The sequence below is a fragment of the Orbicella faveolata genome, unplaced genomic scaffold (genome assembly GCF_042242905.1).
Source record: "Orbicella faveolata isolate gen_17 unplaced genomic scaffold, um_ofav_v1 contig_15, whole genome shotgun sequence".
Taxonomy (NCBI): domain Eukaryota; kingdom Metazoa; phylum Cnidaria; class Anthozoa; order Scleractinia; family Merulinidae; genus Orbicella; species Orbicella faveolata.
In genome coordinates, this window is record NW_028301542.1 from 7053685 (window position 1) to 7073605 (window position 19921).

At 40.9% G+C, this 19921-nt stretch overlaps 1 protein-coding gene across 1 annotated transcript; it reads right to left on the minus strand.

Moving 5' to 3' along the window:
- Positions 1-1587: 1587 nt before the first annotated feature.
- LOC110055196 (putative glycoprotein hormone G protein-coupled receptor) lies at positions 1588-17296 on the minus strand. The gene is made up of 9 exons (XM_020761565.2): positions 17214-17296; positions 14920-15144; positions 10443-10514; positions 8948-9019; positions 8365-8430; positions 7694-7765; positions 7137-7208; positions 6745-6813; positions 1588-6190 (listed from the first exon to the last, which is right to left on the minus strand). Exons 2-9 carry the CDS (start codon positions 15090-15092, stop codon positions 4129-4131), a joined length of 2658 nt encoding a protein of 885 aa, XP_020617224.1. The 5' UTR covers positions 15093-15144; positions 17214-17296; the 3' UTR covers positions 1588-4128.
- Positions 17297-19921: the final 2625 nt, after the last annotated feature.

Sequence of the window (19921 nt, forward strand, 5' to 3'; positions counted from 1 at the left end):
TGGAATAAACACTACAGAGGGAGACGTAACGGGCCCAACAGCGCATGTCCGAATTGTGTTTCCTTTAAAGGATAAAAAATGCAGGATATTTGAAGATATTTTTTCTGGGACGTAGATGAATAAACAATCAAAGAAAGTCAAACTCTGTGTGATATAACATGCTGCATTGAAAAATAATCGAGCTTATTTGTTGCGCACGGAGCTCGGGATTACCAAAGTCGCCTAAATAACCGTATTTGTCAGCATTGTGGCGTGAAAACAAGCACGTTGACCCCCTCTTTTTATTACGTTTTAGTATCTCGTCCTGTGAACATGAACAGCATACCAAGTTTCATCGGAAATCTATGGCGGGTTCTTTTACTAGGGAATCACCTTAAGAGAATTTACATGAATTCATAGACTTGCCACAAGTCGACCTTGACTTATGAATCTCCATCGAGCGAGACGATATAGGGAGGAATCATTGGAAAGGACTTTTAGAAAGTCTGATTAATTTACCGTTTGAACAGGTTTTGTCTGGGATAGCAGGCTTTCGTGACTTCTCTTCTCTCACGTGTAATAGGCGGTTGTGTTTAGCAATGCCAGTCCCGTAATGCTAAAGACGAACAAACTGCACGGAAAATGCTTCGAAAGTTGAGTTTCCCGCGGGACTTTCCCATGAACCTTCTGGCAGAAGGACGCGCCCTTCTCAGAAAGAAAAAAGACCTTTAAATAGGACACGTTTTGGCTGGTACCCAGGGTCTTAGGAGCTTTGGGAGCGCGGGAAGTGTAGGAGGTTGAAAGGGGTATAGGAATGGTCCCATTCAATTTAAAAGTGCTCGCAAAATTTGGCCTTTCCTCGAATTGCTCGCAAAAATTACATGAGTGCTCGCTTGCTCGTGCTCGCAAAATTTTTGCAACTGTTTGCATGCTCGGAAAAAATTCTATACCGTGTAGAGGAAGCATAATTTGCATCTTGGAAACAGAATTTACGCTGGAAAAAATGTTTCTCGTTTTGCACAACTGGGAAACGTTGGGGAAACACACGGGCTATATGATTTTTTCTGGAAATATGCTCCCTCGTCTTGTTGACGTTTTATTGAAACTGACGCGTGTAAAAGAATTCTTCGCGAAAGGCACCTGCAAAGGTAGAAAGTAATCCCAGTAGAGACATGAGGACATTAGGAATATTACTATTCGACCTTCAGAGCTTGTCAGATCTGTATGGCTGCAATTGGTTCGATCCTAGAAGCCTTCAGATGAATTTTCATTGCGTTGAATCTTTTTCAGTCAATTAGTGTGAAACCAGTTTGTCGATCATCGAATCCGAAACTTGAAATGATTGTTAGACCACCTGGTGCAAAAGAACGTTTCATTTTAATAAAAGAGAGATTCCGGCCAGTGGAAAATTTACGAAATGCTTGCCATTTGTATTTTCTTAAGTGCTCACTGCTCTCAAGACAAATTTGATCACTGTTCGTGCTCGCAAAAATAAACACACTGCTCGCATAGACTTCGCATGCTCGCAATGGCCATTCGATTCCCCTATTGAGGCCTGCGAGAAGCACGAGCAAAGCGGACTGCTGGCAAGCTAAGCAGGATCCAAACTTGATGGTATCACATGGGCGTTTTATATATTGATCTTAATATTAATGTGAACTCAAACACTTTAATTACAGGTATGGATATCTAAATTACGTGCATAAATATCAAACTTGAAATACATGTCGTTTACACAGAATTAAAGACGTAAGTAACAATTTCTACCATACAGAAACAACAAATAAAGAACTCATCTTGTCACGAAAATTAGAAATATTCCTGGTTATTTCTTCTTATTATAAATCTACCACCATTCTTTTACGAATGCCGTTCTCTTTTGACTTTGCTACTCACTATTTACTTAACTAATAGATTCCATGTTGCTGTGCGTCTGTTCAGTTTTAGTATAAATCCACTAGCTTTCTATCACGAATGTTGTTCCCTGACTGTCTGCGCTACTCACTATCTTTTGTGTTGTAGATACTGAGTAGCGTAGCAGTGTGCGTTTGGTAACAAAATGAAGGCCGCTTCTTTGCGTTTTCGAGATGTCTGTGCCGAGAGGATTTAGATAATGTTTTGAACGACTAGAAGATTTATACTAAAAAAATTATACGCTCTCGATATCTATGCGTGATATGACTCGGGCTTCACCCTCGTCTGGAACTATCACGCGATAGAAATCTCAAGCACATTATCTAATTGTTAAATAGATAACACCTGGCACACGAGGCGATAGCTGAATGTGTCACTCACGTTCTTCCCACATTTTTTGGCCAAGCAATATGCAGTATATGTCTGTGAAGTGCATGGATTTAAATAAAAGTTTGAGCGACTGATAGATTCAGATACTAAAACAAATACTTCGATTATGGGCTCTCGACTTCTATGCATGATGGAAATCTCGAGCACTTTACCTTATTGTTAAATAGCGTAAAGGCAAGGAAAAAGTATTGACCACGAGGTTTTGCAAAAAAAACAAGAAGATCTGTTAGATCTTATAACCGCGCTTTTAAAATTTAACTGTTTTCTTAGTACTACAGTCGCAACGCAGTGCATATTCCAAAGCAATCTTTGATGATTCAATGATTACTGTAGACATCACAGCACTTGATCAACACAAACTCTATTATCGCACCATCAGTCGTAGCCGTTGTGACATCTCCGATGACGTAGTAGTCTTAATCTGGAACTTTCTTCGGGATATGTATGGGCATGAAGATACGAACACTATTACAAACCGCTTTCTTTCTTTAAAGTCACGATTAAATTTAATTGTTTTTTCCCTTGAGTTAAGGGTTAGCACAGAAGTCACACGAGTCACATAATTCAAGAATTGCGTTATCTACGGCTATCTTTAGTACGGTGGTTATTTCCCTACCAATGACGTACTCTTTGCACGTTCTGACACGTTCTTTGCATGGCTTGCAAATATTTAATTTTCCTCCGATCTATGAACTGGCTGTGATGAAACAGTCAAAGGATTTACTTCATTTGCGTAAAACCACAAGAAATACTCACAAAATTACAAATAAATTAATGACCGTCGCTTCTGCCGAAATAAACTTGCAAAGTAAACACGATCGTATTTGTCACGTAGCGAAAGTGAAAGCTGCAACGTCAGCACATTCCATGGCTGACGTAATACCTTTTTTCAGCGTATTTATTATTCCCTTTAAATCCAACGCTTTGATAAAACGAAAAGAAAATATATTTTACCCACAAAAAAGAAAACAATATCGGTAAAATTGTCCGTGTATTTATGTTTTAACAGCTTCTGGCGGAAAAAAATCACACGTTGCGTGACTCAAAGTTTGGCCGAGCGGAGGTCTGCGTCTGGTCACCGACAAAAAAAAAAATAATAAACCACGGGTAAACCTAGAACCGCGCTCGGCCCATGGCCGCGCGGTTAAAAAAAAAAAAATGACGGTAATCACAAGAAAACGTCAGACTGTGTACATATTCAGTCAATCTTGACGTCTTGTTCAGCGCTATGCACTAGTAAGATAAAGAATATAACTCACGAACTTAAATTAACCTAACAAGGCCTGCAAAACAGGTGGATTAATTTGCGAGGCTTTTTATTTTAACGAACCAAGCCTGGTGTTCAAAACTTGATTGCGAGGTGCACTCAAGCAAGAGATTATCTCTTGACTCAAGTTAAACCACCTTATCCTGCCGGCTGGTCCCTTACTTACCCCTCGTTACCAGGGCCCTTCCTCCAAGTAAGAAGAAAGGGCTCTGGGGCTACTGAATTCTAGCGCTGTTACTGTAAATAACGTGATCGTTATACACTTAAGCCTCAATGTGAGTTGTACCTTAATTCTTTTGAATCAACAAAGTCTTTACATGCATGATTTTTTTCCCATAATGTAATACTAATTTTCCTCAATATATTAAAACGTCTTTTTTAAGACTACTACATATATTATGTTAACTAATTTATAGTCTTGTTTATATTAAAAATTCGTTTCTTTCTCTACCATGTGACTCCCCTGACCATACACTGTGGGCTCAGTCAACGGTGTCAAAGTCCTCAAGCTTATTAGACAACGGTTAATCATGTGTCGTTAAGATCGGTAGGCTTGAATTGTTGCCGAGAGCCCTGTTTTACTTTTCGACTTGGACTCGGGGGACGTCCCGAAAAGATACAGACTGTTTTTTCCCTCGTTTCTCGGGAAGTTGTCCTTCGATTGCGTGGAAACTGCCAATACTGGGAGCGCGCGAAATCTGGGGCGTGCTTTGGTTTGACCAATCAGGAGTCTCGTCTCGTGAGCGTGAATTCCGCAGCGCAGACTCTGGGGATAATTCCGCTTTCGCTGCCTTGGCTGTTGGGTCAAAAAATACGTCATCGTTGTTAGGGCTCACTGGTGAGTCATCCCCAAAGCCCGGGTTACGAACACCCTTCATGGGAATACACTCCGGTAAAGGAGCCTGAGATTTGTTATTTTCGTAAATGTTCCCGTTTAGAAAGCCGTTGCCTGGTTTTACCTCCACGCCAGATGTAGCAGATATCTGTGAGATGCGCTTTGATCTCGTATCATCCTCAGCTATCGTAGAACGCTTTGTGCGTGACCGTGAATAGATAAGAGAGGACAGCGTGCCTTTGTAATGCAACGCTCGAGTGTGACAAAACCCGAAGCGACTCAGCAGGGCGAAGAACTCACGTTTAAAGGCTTTGGTGAAAAATGCGTACAAAAATGGATTGCAGAGGCTGTTAAGCGGAAAGAAAAAAACTAGCAGGAACTTTGAATCTTCGACTCCGATGAGTGGCGCGCCAAAAGCCGCTAAGAGGCCAAAAAACGCGATGGGAGTCCAACAAACAAAGTCAGTAAACACGAGCAAAGCCATCCGCTTGGCAACGGTGGCGTCGTTACGCTGTGGGGCCCCTTCAACGGGCCCTGATCCCACCACAACTTGGAACATTTTCGCGTACAAGCCAGCGATGACCAGAAAAGTTCCAAAATTTAGTACCAAGACAATGCCCACGTAGGCCAAGTCACCTTTTGTGTCGGAATTGAAGGGTAAACAAATGGCGACGCTTTGGTAACTGTTCACACCTACGAGGGGAAGAACGGCTATGAAGAAGGCCACCAACCATCCTGCGATCATGACTTTGACTGCTTTGCGAAGGGAAAGTCGAGTGTTAACTTGCATTGCATACACAATCGCGAAAAACCTCTCGATTGTTATGACTGTTAGGGTGTACACGGATAGCTCTGTGGAGAACACGGCGATGAAGCCCGCGATTTTACATCCAGCGCCATACTCCCAGGCTCTGATATGGTTATAATATTCGCCTGAAGTGTCCAAAGACACGCACACCAGGATGGATATGTATAAACCAAGGCAGAAGTCGGCAAAGGCTAAATTGCTCATCAGGAAACGGTGAACATTCAGGCGACGATCACTTGTCAACATTACAACGACCACTACAAGATTTGCTAACAGTGCAATACTTCCTACCATCAATGATACAACAGTCAGCCATTTTGCGCCCATGATATCCTCACAGGGGTGGTATGCGTCTCTTTGGGGTAAACAAATAACGTCCTCAGGGGGTGGTTCTGTGACCACAGGGACGCTGCTGTTTGGTGTATTTTTGTGGGGAATCGTATTTGGGAGTGTCACTGCGTCGGTCTCAAAGTTCGGGAAAGTCTGACCACCGCCACTTGATTCAGCAGTAGTAACTGACCCAGAGGTTCCATTTGTTGTTGGGGCCGCTGTCTCAAATCCAAACGGGATGTTTCGACGTTTTCTCTTACCCCATGGGTCGTGAGGTGTGGTCGCAACAGGCGTTGTGAAACTCCCGTGTTGGCTTGAAATGTGGGAAACCGTTGTTGAAGTACTAGAAACGTTAGTAGTGACTGCAGCAAATGTAGTAGATCTAACATTTGCTGTTGTGGATGGCATTGATGATGTACTTGATCTTGTCGAAGGCGTAGCAATTGAATTAGTCCCAGAATGACTCTGTCTAGCGAAATTTCGCTGGTATATGTTCAGGTGGAAAGCGCAGCAAAGGAAAGAGTTGTACTCACTCAAGTAGATCTCACGGATTTTACTCAGACCAGGAGGAATGGACCAAAAGTTCTCAACATCTTCCAGGTTTAGTTTCACTAAACGATCGAGTCCTGTAGCTGATAAAGACGTAATCTTCGTTCCTTGTAAAAACCTAACAAGACAACAACAAAAATAGCGATGATGAAAACAGCATCTTTCGAAGTTATTTTATTGCCAAACAGCGTTTCTCATGGTGACGGAACGCGTTGCGTGACGGCATGTAACGGACGGCTTGCCTAGTTCCTGTACGGCTTTCTTCCTGGCCTTCACGGTCAATTGATTTCGTTGACGTACCACGGGACCCGAAACGATTGACAGCGGCAAAATATTGAGGCCTAGGAGCTAGGCAAACGGAAGGCAGCAGGAAAAAAAAAATGTTATCAGTACTAAGAGCGGGAAAGTGTAGCTGTTTCCAAGAGCGGGAAAAGTGACACTATGCAAATCACCATCTTTGCCCTGATAGGTCAAATCAGGTTACATTCAGAAAAAGGCCAACGAGGGCTCAGCATGACCATATCTGGCTTGCATGATATCTTTACCACACAATTTTCTAACCGTTGTCGACTAACACAGTTCTAGGACGCGCATTTTGCTACCATAACAAAAAAATCTTCGAGTCTGAACTTCAATAATCCAAGTGTAAACTATTAATCCTTTAGCACTTACAGTTCTTGGAGATTTGAATCGACGAAAGCATTGTCATCAATTGTTGTCAGCGAGGATTTCTTTAGGCTCCTAAGAAATACGTCAACAGAATAAGTAAAGAGTTGGAAAGAGAATATAATTTTCTCTTATAACAGAAAAAATTGTTGTTAATAATTGAATGTGATGCGTTACTTTGTATTACTCAGGTAAGAAACACTGCTGTCGAAATCGATCTATTTTAATGGAAAATTCAGCTTGATACCCTAAAGTGATGGACACATTTTAACAAGGCCGGGAAAAGTTGAGAAAAATCGACAGGAGAAATAAAACAGAAAAACGCTCAGTAAAAACAAACAAACAAACAAACAAAGAGATCACATCTAGATTCGTGAAAGATTGAGAACAATACTTACAAGATGAAAAGCTTCTTGTTATTGCTAAAAATATAAGCAGGTATTTCTGTGATGCTAGTCTCATCTAATTCCCTGCAAGCAAAAATCAAGTGTTTGTAATTGATTGATTAGTAAACAACACCAGGAGAAACGCCTCCTAAGTAGACTTCATTTATTGAGGGTGACATTTGACAGTAGTTTAATACACTGATAACCTCCTAGCCTTCAAAATGAATAATAATAAATAAGGAAATATTATAATAGTAAATAGGGAAAAACATTTCTGAGCGGAGACCACGAAGAAAAAGAAAACTGATAGTTAGGCCGACCCCCCCCCCCCGACCCCCCCCCCCCCACACACACACACTCTGTTCGCTCCTCTCTCCCTTATCCTGTTTTTTTCTCTTCGTCCTATCCCCGATTAGACAGCCTGTTTGCAGGCTAACTGGTAATGGAAGTCCGATTCGGTAAACTGATCCGCTTCCTTTAATGTTCACTCTACAATAAGCTTGAGTGATGTTAATACTTGTTCCACAAGAAGAAAAAATTAAACGCCGTCTTAACAAAATGATACTTACAACCGGTTTAGCTCCGGCAGATTTTTAAGAGACATTCGTGATAATTCTTTGATCTGGTTGTTGTTAAGGTATCTGAAAAAGTGATATATATATATATGGGTTATTGACCAAGCCTTAGGTCAAGATGGCCGGATATTACCCAATTTTTTTTTTTTTTTTTTTTTTTTGCGTGTTTATGGAGCGAGACGGAGTCGAGGTCCATAAACTCGCAAGAAAAGAACGAGGCCCATAACCAGTCAACTTGATCGAACAACAGAAGACTACTGTCTCGCGATATACAGCGCGTAATCCCGAGCGGGCAAGATAGCGCCATTTTGCCCGCTCGGGTAACAAATCTCAGTGCAGGATTGGTTCATCTTGCCCGCTCACGGAGCTAGCCATACAATCAATGTTCATTTGACGCTTTAGGGACCCATATCGTTTCCAGAATATTCATTATTAAGTTAACAGTGCAGATAGAAGCAGAAATTTCAAGCGCTCGTCACGCGCTTGTCACGGAGACTCATAACGCAAAAGTCACGCACATTAGTGGCCCAAAAAGGGCAGCCAGAATACATGTAGGTTTCTTGGGAAAGTGGCTGATGTGAGTTCAATTCGCAGTGTTCCAACAAACTGGACGCAGTTATGTAGTAGAAAGTTTACAATTAATGAAATATCACGTGTATACTTACAGTTTCTTCAGTGGCGATTTGGTCTTGAAAACGGGAAATTTCACCAATCTGTTATGATCCAGGTTTCTAGAAACACAGTGTACGAGAAAATGTCAAATGGACTGAAATTGGCTTTTGCTATGCTCAACGATAAACTACTCTTCGTAAAAATTGAAAGTCACGGGATATTTTTATGACATCAGTTTGAGCAGCTGCTTAAGATCTGTCGGTCAAGTGACTTGAACAAAGGTCGCCCTGTCGTCTCCTTGTTCGGCAATCCCTTGGCCGTTTAACTACATTTTCTGGGTTATGGTGTGATTCAAAGGTCAGTTTAATTTTCCAGTTTGGAGTTCCTAGCAGTGGTAACTACAAGTAATCCCTCTTTCGCTTAGTCCGTCGTGCGTGACCGCAAATAAAACTGCCAGAAAAAGATGCCGCGCAAAATCCCGGGGGCGAGAGGCACGCCCTCAGGGTTTCGCGTGGCTATTTTTCCCTCCCGTTTTCTTTCGCGTCATGCACGACGGACTAAGCGAAAGAGGGACTACTGGTAGTCTACGTGTTTAGCATATGAACTGTTGAACTATTGTGGGGCTTCAATACTCACATTTCAAAAAGATCATCGAGACCGTCGAATGCACCATCTTGAATGTCTGTTATCTCATTGTTATCCAGGATTCTGGAAGTCGAAGGCAGCAAAATAATTAAGAACCCTCTTGAATGCCGTTCCTTAAAATACCTATAACTATAAAATTGATAAAAGAACGAACGAAAGAACGAGATTATACTGCACGCGTTTTATCTCCAGAGTTCGAAAGAAGTCTCAGCTAAGGTTTTGCCGGGGAGTCTAAAGGGGATTTGGGGGTGGTACATGAAGTTTTTTCTCAACTTTAGGCTGCGCACCAGTTTTTTGGTGGGCAATAGCTTGTGCAAGTATTTTTTTTTTAAATTCAAACACAGGATATGGATAGTAGAAAGCACCTGTTCGATTTTTTTTCTCTACGGATCCCCTTCCCTATTATTCAGCAGTTTTTGATGTACAGGAATTTGTTTTTAGAAATTGCTCAGCCCCCACCCCTTCCCCTCGAAAAATAATGGTCCATCCCTAACGAAAAGGGATCTACTGTTGAAGACTCCACTGTCCACCAAACAATGGTTATCATTGCGAGCGGGCTTTCGGTCTAATAGAGCGGTTTTCAGGACTGGGTTTCGATTTTTTACGATCATTGATTGACTTAAAAAAAACTCGCGCCATTCTCTCCACCAATAAGACGTTAAACCAGAATCAGTCGCGGAGCCTGCTGGCACACGTTTTCCCGCGCTTCGCACCAGCTACGCATATTATCTTCGAATTTTGATTGGTCGCTGCATTGTCTGTGCCTTTGTGATTGGTTTAACAACTCTCGAATAAAAACCGCTCTAAACAGATAACAAAGAGTTATCCAAAAAGTCAGGGTTACGAATGACTTCACAAACGTCAAGGTTTCAACCCAGGCAAAATACAATTTTTGGGACCCTTTTCTGGTAACACCCCTCATGCCCATCCTTCAAACCGGACTCTCACGTATTAGTTGTATATGCTCCTTGAGTATCGATCATGTATCATTTAAGAAAAAAACCTGTTTTTCCATTTCATAAGAAACAGAAACCATTTTCCTTGTATCTATCGAGTGATAAGATAACGAGTGGAAACATAGTTAATAGAGCGGAATGGTTATGAAGCCCGACAAACATCAAAGAAGCAAACGAAGATGCCAAGATTTATGTTGGAAGGTCCACGACCGTGCACAGTCTTTTGTTTGTCGCTCATACACTATGCATGAATTACGTAACCAAAACGGTTCTATTGGTTAGTTCCTCAGTATGGAGTAGACGACTATTGTGTTTTGTGCACGGTCAAGGCCAAAAAAGCAAGCAAAAACATTCAACAAAGACATTTGTCAGGTTTCATAACCATTCCCCTCTATTAACTATGGTGGGAGTTTGGAAGAACGAGAATAAAATATGGAAACACAAGTGGCAGGCGGAAAATGTTCTCTACCTCTTAAATGGCCATTCTAAGTCTTAAAGGTTTATAAATGCAAAACACACGAAATACATACAGTATGGATAGTTTCTTCAATTTGTTTAGCTCCCCTGCTGGAAGGTTTGGAAAAGAAGACTGCATTATACGCCTGCAACAAAAGGAAAGGAGATTATGTTTTAATCACAAATATCCATCAAGACTCAAGAGAATTGAATGAATTCGTCAGTGGTTTCTCCTTTCTGGAGTTTCAGGAATAAAGACCAACGCTTTTCCATTTGCAATTCAACATCATTACACGACAAGTTACATACTATTCGTGACAGTCCCTTTCATGCTCGCTGAATCACTGAGAGATGGAGAAATGCGACCGCGCTTGAGCGAGTTTAAAGTGTAAAGGATAGGAAAAGGGACGGACGGGAAACGAGAAGCGCGGTAGCGTGGAGAAGCAAGCTAGTAAGAGAGACAACATGTTGCGGCTGCTAACAGCCACAGGTTTCTTAGGCCAGCTGGTCTGAAGCTCTAATTTATGTATATGCTCGCTTAGTAAGGGACTGGAGCGAATAGCCGTAAAATGTTTGCCGTATTACTTGGCTGGATTACTTAGCTTTTTTATTCAACATTTCTCGAATGTCATCAGTGCCGGATTAGTACAGCTAGAAGAGTTGACATCATTCGCCGCTCATTGAAAGAACGAAAACTGACGTCGACTGAAAACTTCAATAGCTTTGAAGGAGCTCAGTCACGCTACTTTGAATTAATTTGGCCGCGTACAAAATTGCCTTTAAATTGAAGGAAAAACTGAAAATAAAAGTTTACTAAGATAGAAAAACACCAAAGAGATAAAAATGAACCATAAAGGAACAAGGATGGTTAAGGATGGAAAACACTAAAACGGATTACAAACGAAGAACTTGGAAAAGAATTGGGCTAAACTAGCCAAGGTGCACAAACCGTGACGAAGCTTCATTAATTCGGTAAAAGCCGACGTTAGATAGTCGACTGCACGCTATCGAGTTTGTGGTTAAATACAAGCGAGAGTTTCGTCAGTATTTGAGCCTGTTTGCTGCGGAAGAACCTGTATGTGAGATATCTGACGGTACCGTTTTAAAAAGGAGCATTTAATTCAGAAGTGTAATTCTGAAAACGCATCAAATGTCTTCCGACCACACTACTCCGGAGAAATCTGAACATACATGGCAAAAATGAACAATGGAAAAGCAAAAGCACATTCATCCCCGAAAACCTGCATTAAACCCCAATTGTGTCCCAAGTATTGTTTGTAAATACCATCAAAATATACACATGGGTAAATTTTCTCAAGCAAAACTTTTAATTAACGGCAAACATCAAAGGAGCAAACAAAGATGCTCTTTTTTTTTTGATGCCATTATAGTGGAAGGTCCACGACCCTGCACAATCTGTTGTTATGCGCTCATTCATTATGCATGAATTAAGAAATAAAAACGTTTCTATTGGTTAGTTTCTTAGTCAAAAGTAAACAACTTTTGTGTCCTGTTCACGGTCAAGGCCAAAACCGAACAAAAACATACAACAAAGGACTGTGTCTGATTTAATAACCATTCCCCTCTATTAACTTTGTTCAAACATAGCACACAACTTTGGAAGGCCTTTCAACAACGTTAAAAAGAATGGCGTTATTTCTGGATGACTTCTAGCTTGAACACGGCTTCGCAATTCGAAGCAGCCCCTCCCATATAGTGTCAAATGTCCCACCCCGATAACAAGCATCAACTTCAAATTCCCACCTACTAGGGCACAAGAAATTAACAAATGTCTGGGATATGGCCGGGGGAGAGGGAGGATGTCGATGTCTCTCTGTGATTGATACAGAACCCCGTGTAAACAATACTGCTTCAGTCGCTTCCCTCGTGTATACCGACCTTAAATCTCAATTATGAGCCTCGAAGTTATAGCGTGGAGATACTAAGGAACAGAATACATAAAACTTGCGTTTTTACTTCTTTGCTTTATGAGAACTAGAAGGAATGTAAAGTTTTGATATGTTGTGAAAATTTTTGATCCGATGAACTTGCAGTTCACCTAGGAGACAGCAGTGTACCTAGTTCTGCAAGCTGCGGAAACTGACGTCTTGAGACAAGAACTTGAGTTAAAGCATTGTAGAATGCAAGCACACCATTTTTGTTTCTCAGACGAGAGCGAAAAGAGCGCAGCATAATTTTCCATTGAACTTTGATATGCTTGAGTGCAGCGAGAGACTGCCACACCATGCCCACGCGATTTCTGTTGATAAAACCTTTCTCGCCATCATACTTGCCTAGCAACCACTACATTCATTTCTCATTTTCTAGGGGACAGGAAGTATTATCATTTTTTATTTTTCATCCAAAATAACTCCAAGCAAAGCGGTTTCCTGTCATAAACAGAGCACGCTTACAGTGTTTTTTAAAATTCTATCTGCAACAGGGCTTTCATACTGCTTTTGTAGTTTCCGTGTCGTTTTCAAGACACCGCGGTTGGTCTCGGCAGAAATTCATGTTCCTTTGTTCCGAAAATGATCTTGCAGATGGCAGCAAACAGGTGCCCAATCAGATTATTTACCTGCTTAACGGAAAGCGCAAAAATGTGGCTCATCAATGCATAATTTCTCCCTCCGTTATGAGCAAGTTGTCAAGCATATAAGTTAAGGGAATTTAAAAGTTAATAATAGACTAGGACAGAGTCTCGATGAACCTCGTAGCTCCGTATTCTCAGAACTCAGCCACTAATTTACAGTTTTGTAAGCTTATATTCCGTTCAATTGGAATTGCTTACAAGACAAAATTCTGCCTGGGTGGTACGAGAAATACCAGGAAAGAACCAGCTAATCTTTAGAAATAACTACCGGCTATGGGCGCGCTCGCTTGACCACGGGGACGAAACAAAAATGTTTTTGGTAAACTAAAATGTCTTTGTTTTGGATAACCACTCGAGCGCACTTTCTGAAGAGAAGACAATGGAATTAATTTGAAAATATATCAAACGGATATCATGCAAATTCGTTTTGCTAAATTTTTCTGTCGAAAGGGCTAAGTTACCCTCAGTCGTGTTGTAAAACCTTTCAGAGTCGTTTGTTATTATTATATTTTGTTCATTAACCTTAGGTGCTCTAATCTATTGGTTTTGAAATCCCACTTAAAATCATACGATTAGGGATACAAAAATCGAAACTAGTTGCAATATTAAGTCCTCAATCCAGGGCATATGTAAACACTGTGGCTATTATTTCTGGGTTTATTTTAGTGTTTCAAAGCAGAAAAACAGAGACATGAACGAGAAAGCCAACATATGCCACACTCAGTTTCAACGTTAAATGGTTTCTCCAGAAATCGACTACTTTCGAAAATCTTTTCTTTTGTGGCTACTATAAATTTTAAGTTATGGTTAGTGGAAAATTCTTGGTTCATAATTAATTTTTGAACAAGGAAAAAACAGAACTTGTGGGCCAGCTGATTACACTACAAATCAAGCGAGCAGAACGAGTGTCGAGTGTCGAGTGCGCGAAGCAAAAAGGTAATAAGCCGACTTAGCCTTGACAAAAACCGCTCAGCAAACTTCAGCCAGTTTATTAAATAGCACACAAAACAGCTGTCAGTCTGGTTAGCCTTATTTATTGCATGAATGTCTGGTTAACTTAATTTATTGCATTAATATCTGCTTAACCTAATTTGTTGCATCAATGTTGACTTTCTGCATCAGACGTTTTAAAAGGTCCCTTTCAAAACTCGTCCTCACAAATGCGCCTTCTTGTCAGCTTATGGCAACTCTTCGAATTCAAAAAGAAATCAAAGTTTAAAAACGGCTAACTAGGAAGCGGGTTGTCTCTGGTACAGAGATTGGTATTTTTCCCTCAAAACGTGGAAAGCGTGAAACTGTCGGCGCGTGCTCGCTAATTTTGAGCAATCTCTTTTTTTCTGGGGCTAGCTGTAGAAATGGGAACGGACCAAATCGTACGGAACGATATAAGATTGATTATCAACAATGAAATATGTGAAAGTTGGACTTTGAAGCAGTTGACTTTGGTACAAGTTAAGACCGATAATTTCCCGGAATAAGGAAAAAGGAAGTGTCTCTCAATTAATATGAAGTTGAAGTTGTGCAATGAAGTGAGAAGTCAATTTCAGGTTAGACAATATCATTCGGGTGTTAATAGAATTATCTCCTCCCGGCAACACTGACAATGCTACAAAAGAACACAGCGATTCAATATTATTCTATTATTCTACTCTATTATTCTACCGGAAGACGTCAAATCTGACTTAAATGAACGCGCCAACATGTGCAAAGGAGTCATTTTGTAGGCAGCCACTTTTAATGACAAAAGATGTTTTCGAACCCACATTCATTTCGCTTTGCAGGCGATTGCGAAATACCACGAGGGACTGAGAGCGTCGCTGCAAAAATACACATATCAGTTACATCATGAGAATAAATAATGTGAAGAGCGTACTGATGTGATGTTCAGTTGCTTACATACAAGTGGGAAAAGGTTCATTTTAGAGAGATTGCTTGATTCAAAAAGTAAAAACACTTACAGCGATCTTGTATTTTTCGGTAACTCGTCGACAGATGGAAAAGAAGACATCTTGTGACATCGAACGTCAGTCGTGTTGTTCGTAGGAGTGTAGTCGCATTCGCATTCGCTGGGGCATTTTTCTCCTTCTCCAAGGTTAGCAAGAACCAAAACGACCAAAATAACGGCGAACATGTTGCACAAGGCTTACGGACAGGGCGTCGTTGTAAATTGGCCTATTTGTAGACTGCAAGTTAATTTAAAATATGACAGAGTTAACAGAAGTAACATCCGCCGTCAGCGCATCCTGTTAAGAACTGCATGCAGGCGGGGGTAATTTGATCCGATCCTAGTCAGTCACGAGAGGCTGGCGATCAAATCAAATGTCATGATCACGTCAGTCACTGTTTTGAGTCAGGACAACAACAGTCACCTGCAGAGACCCCCTAGGGCTTTCCTTTTCCATATCCTTTAAATTGGTTTCAGTTTTAACCCGGGGAGCGGGGAGAGGAGAGGGGGTGCTCCACTGTATGGGCTACGTAGATAAGTGAGGCCCCAGAGGGTACGGTTTTTAAGCCTGTTTTGTTCAGAAATAAACTACCGATTTTGGCAAGAGACTATGATCACATTCTTTTGATTTTGACCATTTTGGCCTCGAACAGGGCATGATTTTTGCACTCTAGTCTCCAATTGGGTCGGCATACGTACGCTTTTTCTTTTAGAAGAAGCTACTTTTCATCATTACCGATGAGACCATCAACAAAAGCCCTTCACAATGCTTTAAGCATCGGTCTGAACAAGATAACTAAGTAAAAGGCAGGTCTGAAACAGGGTATTGATTTAAGGGTCAGGTCTTAAATAAGGTATCGTAGTTATGGTCAGGTCCTGGAAAAAGAGAAAATCGCAGATTTTGATAATTTTGTTCTTAAACAGTTTAAGGGTTTTGGAAAGCGAGCCGCACACCCCCACCCAATTTTTTCTGGAACCTCCCCAACCCCCACGAAGAGTTTTAAAAACCTCAAATATTTGTCTCCGTCCATTGTAACTTTAAATCAATTAAACCGCAGATTTCAAGGTTTCCGCGTTTTCAGTAACTCACCTCAAACTTGCCTTTTGACGGTCGCCCTCAACATACAACGAACCGTTTTAATGCCCGAATATTTGTTTGACAACGATTTAATTTCAATACAGTTTGAGTGCAAAATTTTGGAAAGTTCTAGCTTTCGCCTAACATCATGGTATGTTTTCATTTAAAAAGCAAAACATGCTTTATAAATGCAGGAATGACTGGCCTTGAACACGTGGCGTTATCTGAAACGTGTCACCGTTGCCAGAGGGTTGCTTTAAACACGTTACACAATGTCTTGGCCCTCTGCCACAAAACAGTTGTGTATAGATAGTTACGTGCCAGATATGAGCTTGATAGTGAGTTTCTATTATTCCACGTACACAGACTTGGTCTACCACTCGCTGTGGAATTTCCGTAGATTTCTTTAAATCTCGATAAAAGATTTTAATATCCAACCACCTGGCTTTTGTCTCGGAAAGCGGATGTTGTTTAGCGAGATTCCAAGTTATCAGGACGTGCATTTAAATATTACACAACAATACCCTTAGCGACTTTGTTTGCGATATATATCTGCCCCTTCTGTAAGCCGCGAGATAATGGCAGAAATTTATGGCTAGAAACGAAATCAGGGGAAAAACATGTGCACTCTAGGCTATATTAAACGATTCACCATCTTCTGCAAGTATTTATTGAGACTCGCGCACAACGTGTTTGCCACGCGTTTTTCGCCCGTGTGCTGCAGTTCATTTGGAACACATCGCGTTTTCAGAGATGCTTAGCATTCCAGTTAGTAATCAGCATCTCGTGGATGGTGGTTGCGTTACATTGCGCTTTTTTTTTTTTTTTTTTTTTTTCGCTTTTTGCTTTTGAAAAAAAACAATCTTAATCATGGTCACAAACTGAAGAGGCAGAGCTCATAGGTGCTTTCACCTTGACGAGATTAGAAGAACTGGATACAGATTACGGTGGCCTGCTGTTTAAATTGAGTGACTGTTGAATTTTGATACAAAAATCAAGAAACGGGTGTAAACTTTAATAAAATAACTGTACATGCAGTCGTCACATCTTCTTAAAGTCTTTTCAATGGCTTCAAACCGATGTTGGCGACCATTTTTTTGCGTTTTTTCTGACTCTGATTTCAACAGTTATTTGCAAATATCCGTAACAGGTAGCAGTAAAATTGATCGAAAGATCGGAAAAGTCCGGGCGATATTTGTGGAGGAACTCAGCAAACTCAATAAACTTACCTTTCAAATGGGACGCAGAAGGAAATTTGCTTGAAAGAGAGAATTAAAGAACCCGGAGTTTGCAGCTCAGTAACATCCGTGTTCTGTGTTTTTGCTGCAGAACTGAATGTTTTATAATAGTCTTAGCTACACACGTGTTTAATTGTGGGGCCATTTCGACATTGTTTTCTTTGATTTCTAAATACCCAAGCGCGAGCACTTGAAGACACTATCAATCAACTCTCCTGCGTTCTGAAAAACCCATTGTCAACTATTTACGTACAAACGGTAAGTCCATTGTTCCTTTACTTTGGCAGTTGCGAAACTGCGGGATTATTTAGTTGCAGTAAAACTTTAACTTGACACTTGTTAAGGGTCTTTTAACTGAACTTCGCCGCAATTAGCCATACCACTTCGGCGCCAAAGAACCTATATGCAAATTTTGCTTTTAAAATACCTCTTGAGAGATAAGTGAAATAGCGAGATGCCGGATTCAGTTGTGAAACATCTGTTCAGCTATTGAGGAACACGAAATAGATAATAACCGGACTTTTTTTTTTCAAAGTATTCAGTACTTTTAGGTCTTTTCTGAGCAATTTTCCCGATGTAAAATGTCGGCATTTCTAGGACGATTACAATTTGCCCAATAACATGGTTTGTCCGTGAGCTGTCGGAAGTTTGTTTTGTATCATTCGCTATTTTTGAAGAGAATTTAGTAAACTTTATCTATCCAATTTGTCCCCAGCGGAACTCTGGTCGCACCCTGACTGTGTTAAATGAGCCATAAAATACAATGTTTTTCAGCCACAGAGCTTTTAAAAGATTTTGAAAGAATTTGAAATGTAGTTGACAACGCACGATGACGAAGTTATTCCCAATATTAGCAGGACAATGCGAATCAGGTGTTGAATTACTGAAATACAATTAAATTTTCCGGTTACCAGGGCCGTAACCATAAAGGCAATGAGGCAATATCCATTTGTTAAATTCTCTTCCTAGGCATTTAAGTGTTTGTGATGACTAAAAACAACAAAAACGAAAGAAATGACAAAGGCAAGCGCCTCGGGCTACGGCGGCGCTGGTTACGTTTTCGTACAAGTCATCTACCAAAGAGAGGAATGATAACGAATTAAAGCAAGTACAAATGTATCGTTCAGTTTTCAAAAACAACAATAAAAAAATAAATTGATGATCGTACGTTTGTATTGACTTCTCAAACAAAGTATTTTAATTAATTTCCGCTGTATTCTCCAATTCCGCACGAACGGACAATACGTCCATTTTACTCCCTCAGTTTGGTTTCCAGGCTAGCTAATTTTCACGCGTCTGTGTTAAAAGGATCTTAAGTTTTGAGTTTCTTTTGAACGTCGCTGGATGTTGAAAACTGGCAATGACATTTTCAGTTTAGGTCATGTCACAAAAAAAAAAAAATCCGTTTTCAAATTCCGCCGGCATAGTGTGGACGGCCTAATAAACGGTCAGTTTGAAAACAAGGTCACCGATTGCATAAACCTATAAAGCACAAGAGCCCATTACCTGCAAAATGTTTGAAAGTCTTTTTTAAGGAACTTTTCTCCCGGCTCCCCACAATTCTGCCTCTTCTTCCTGAGTTAGAACGTAGTTTAACAGATTTGAGTTATTTACGTTTTATTTGGCTTGGAAAGACTGCCATACGTAAAACCTCATGTATTTTAAAACTGACACTTTCACGGCAAACGTCATCATGTACAAACGACTACCCGGGAAATCGATCAATTTAAATCATTACAGAACCCAAACTCGCAATTAGCCAATCAGAAGCTATATCTACTGTCTTGAAATATCAAGTCGCTGACCTGATATGGCCACGACTCGGCCGAATTTGGGTTCGGTAAATAGCTAATCGTTCTTTTCTGGTACGCTTCGGTGGCTTGTTAGGCTCCCTTGGTCTCGTTATGGGTATTTTAGGCTCGATTTTCCCCGTTCTCTGTAACTGGCTCGCGAGACAAGCGCGGGCTCCTCTTCCGAACAGCGACTGGTAATCAAACGTAGGTGTATTTTGGTCCCGGGGGGGGGGGGGGGGGACTCCCATATGGAGTGGACAGGGATGCTCGTCGGAAATTTTGAATTTAACCCCTAAAAGAGACCAATCTGGGCGTGGCCGAAGCTTATGCAGACCCCTAAAAGAGACCAGTTTATGAAACACACAAATAAAAAGTACATTGACTTTTAATGATGGCGGATTTGTTTACATGATGAGCAAATATAAAGAATCAAAATTCTCTCTGTTTTGTTATTTCTTCGCGTGCAATCCGTAACGAGACCTTGACGGCTAAAAATAATGACATTTTGCCCAGAACACCCTAAGCGAGACCAAAATCCGAAATTTACACCCTTAAGCGAGACGACGAGCATCCCCGTCCATTCCATATGGGAGTCCCCCCCCCCCGGGATTTTGGTTCGGCTGCGTCTCGCCAAAATACCAACCATGGCTCGACCAAACTTGTCTTATATGCCGCCGAAGCATACAAAAGGGTACGATCAGGTATAAATACTACCTCTAGAAAGCTGGAGTTAGATCAAATTTCCACAAAAGGTTTCAGAACATGTTTCAATGGAAACTATAAGTGAAAGTTAAATCCCACCTCTTCCGTTTCTGTGAAAAATAGATTTGGTCACACATCAGTGATTTCTTCGTTTCCGTTCAGTTGTCATAATTGCCATTTGAAGAGTGACATATTCAACAGCAA

Excerpts from the sequence above, each read along its gene's own strand:
- LOC110055196 (XM_020761565.2), bottom strand. The coding sequence starts at position 15,092 with ATGTTCGCCGTTATTTTGGTCGTTTTGGTTCTTGCTAACCTTGGAGAA. Across the intron at positions 7,209-7,693 it reads CTGCCGGAGCTAAACCGGTT|GGAATTAGATGAGACTAGCA; the intron begins GTAAGTATCATT and ends TTTTGCTTGCAG. Across the intron at positions 6,814-7,136 it reads AACAAGAAGCTTTTCATCTT|GAGCCTAAAGAAATCCTCGC; the intron begins GTAAGTATTGTT and ends CGTATTTCTTAG.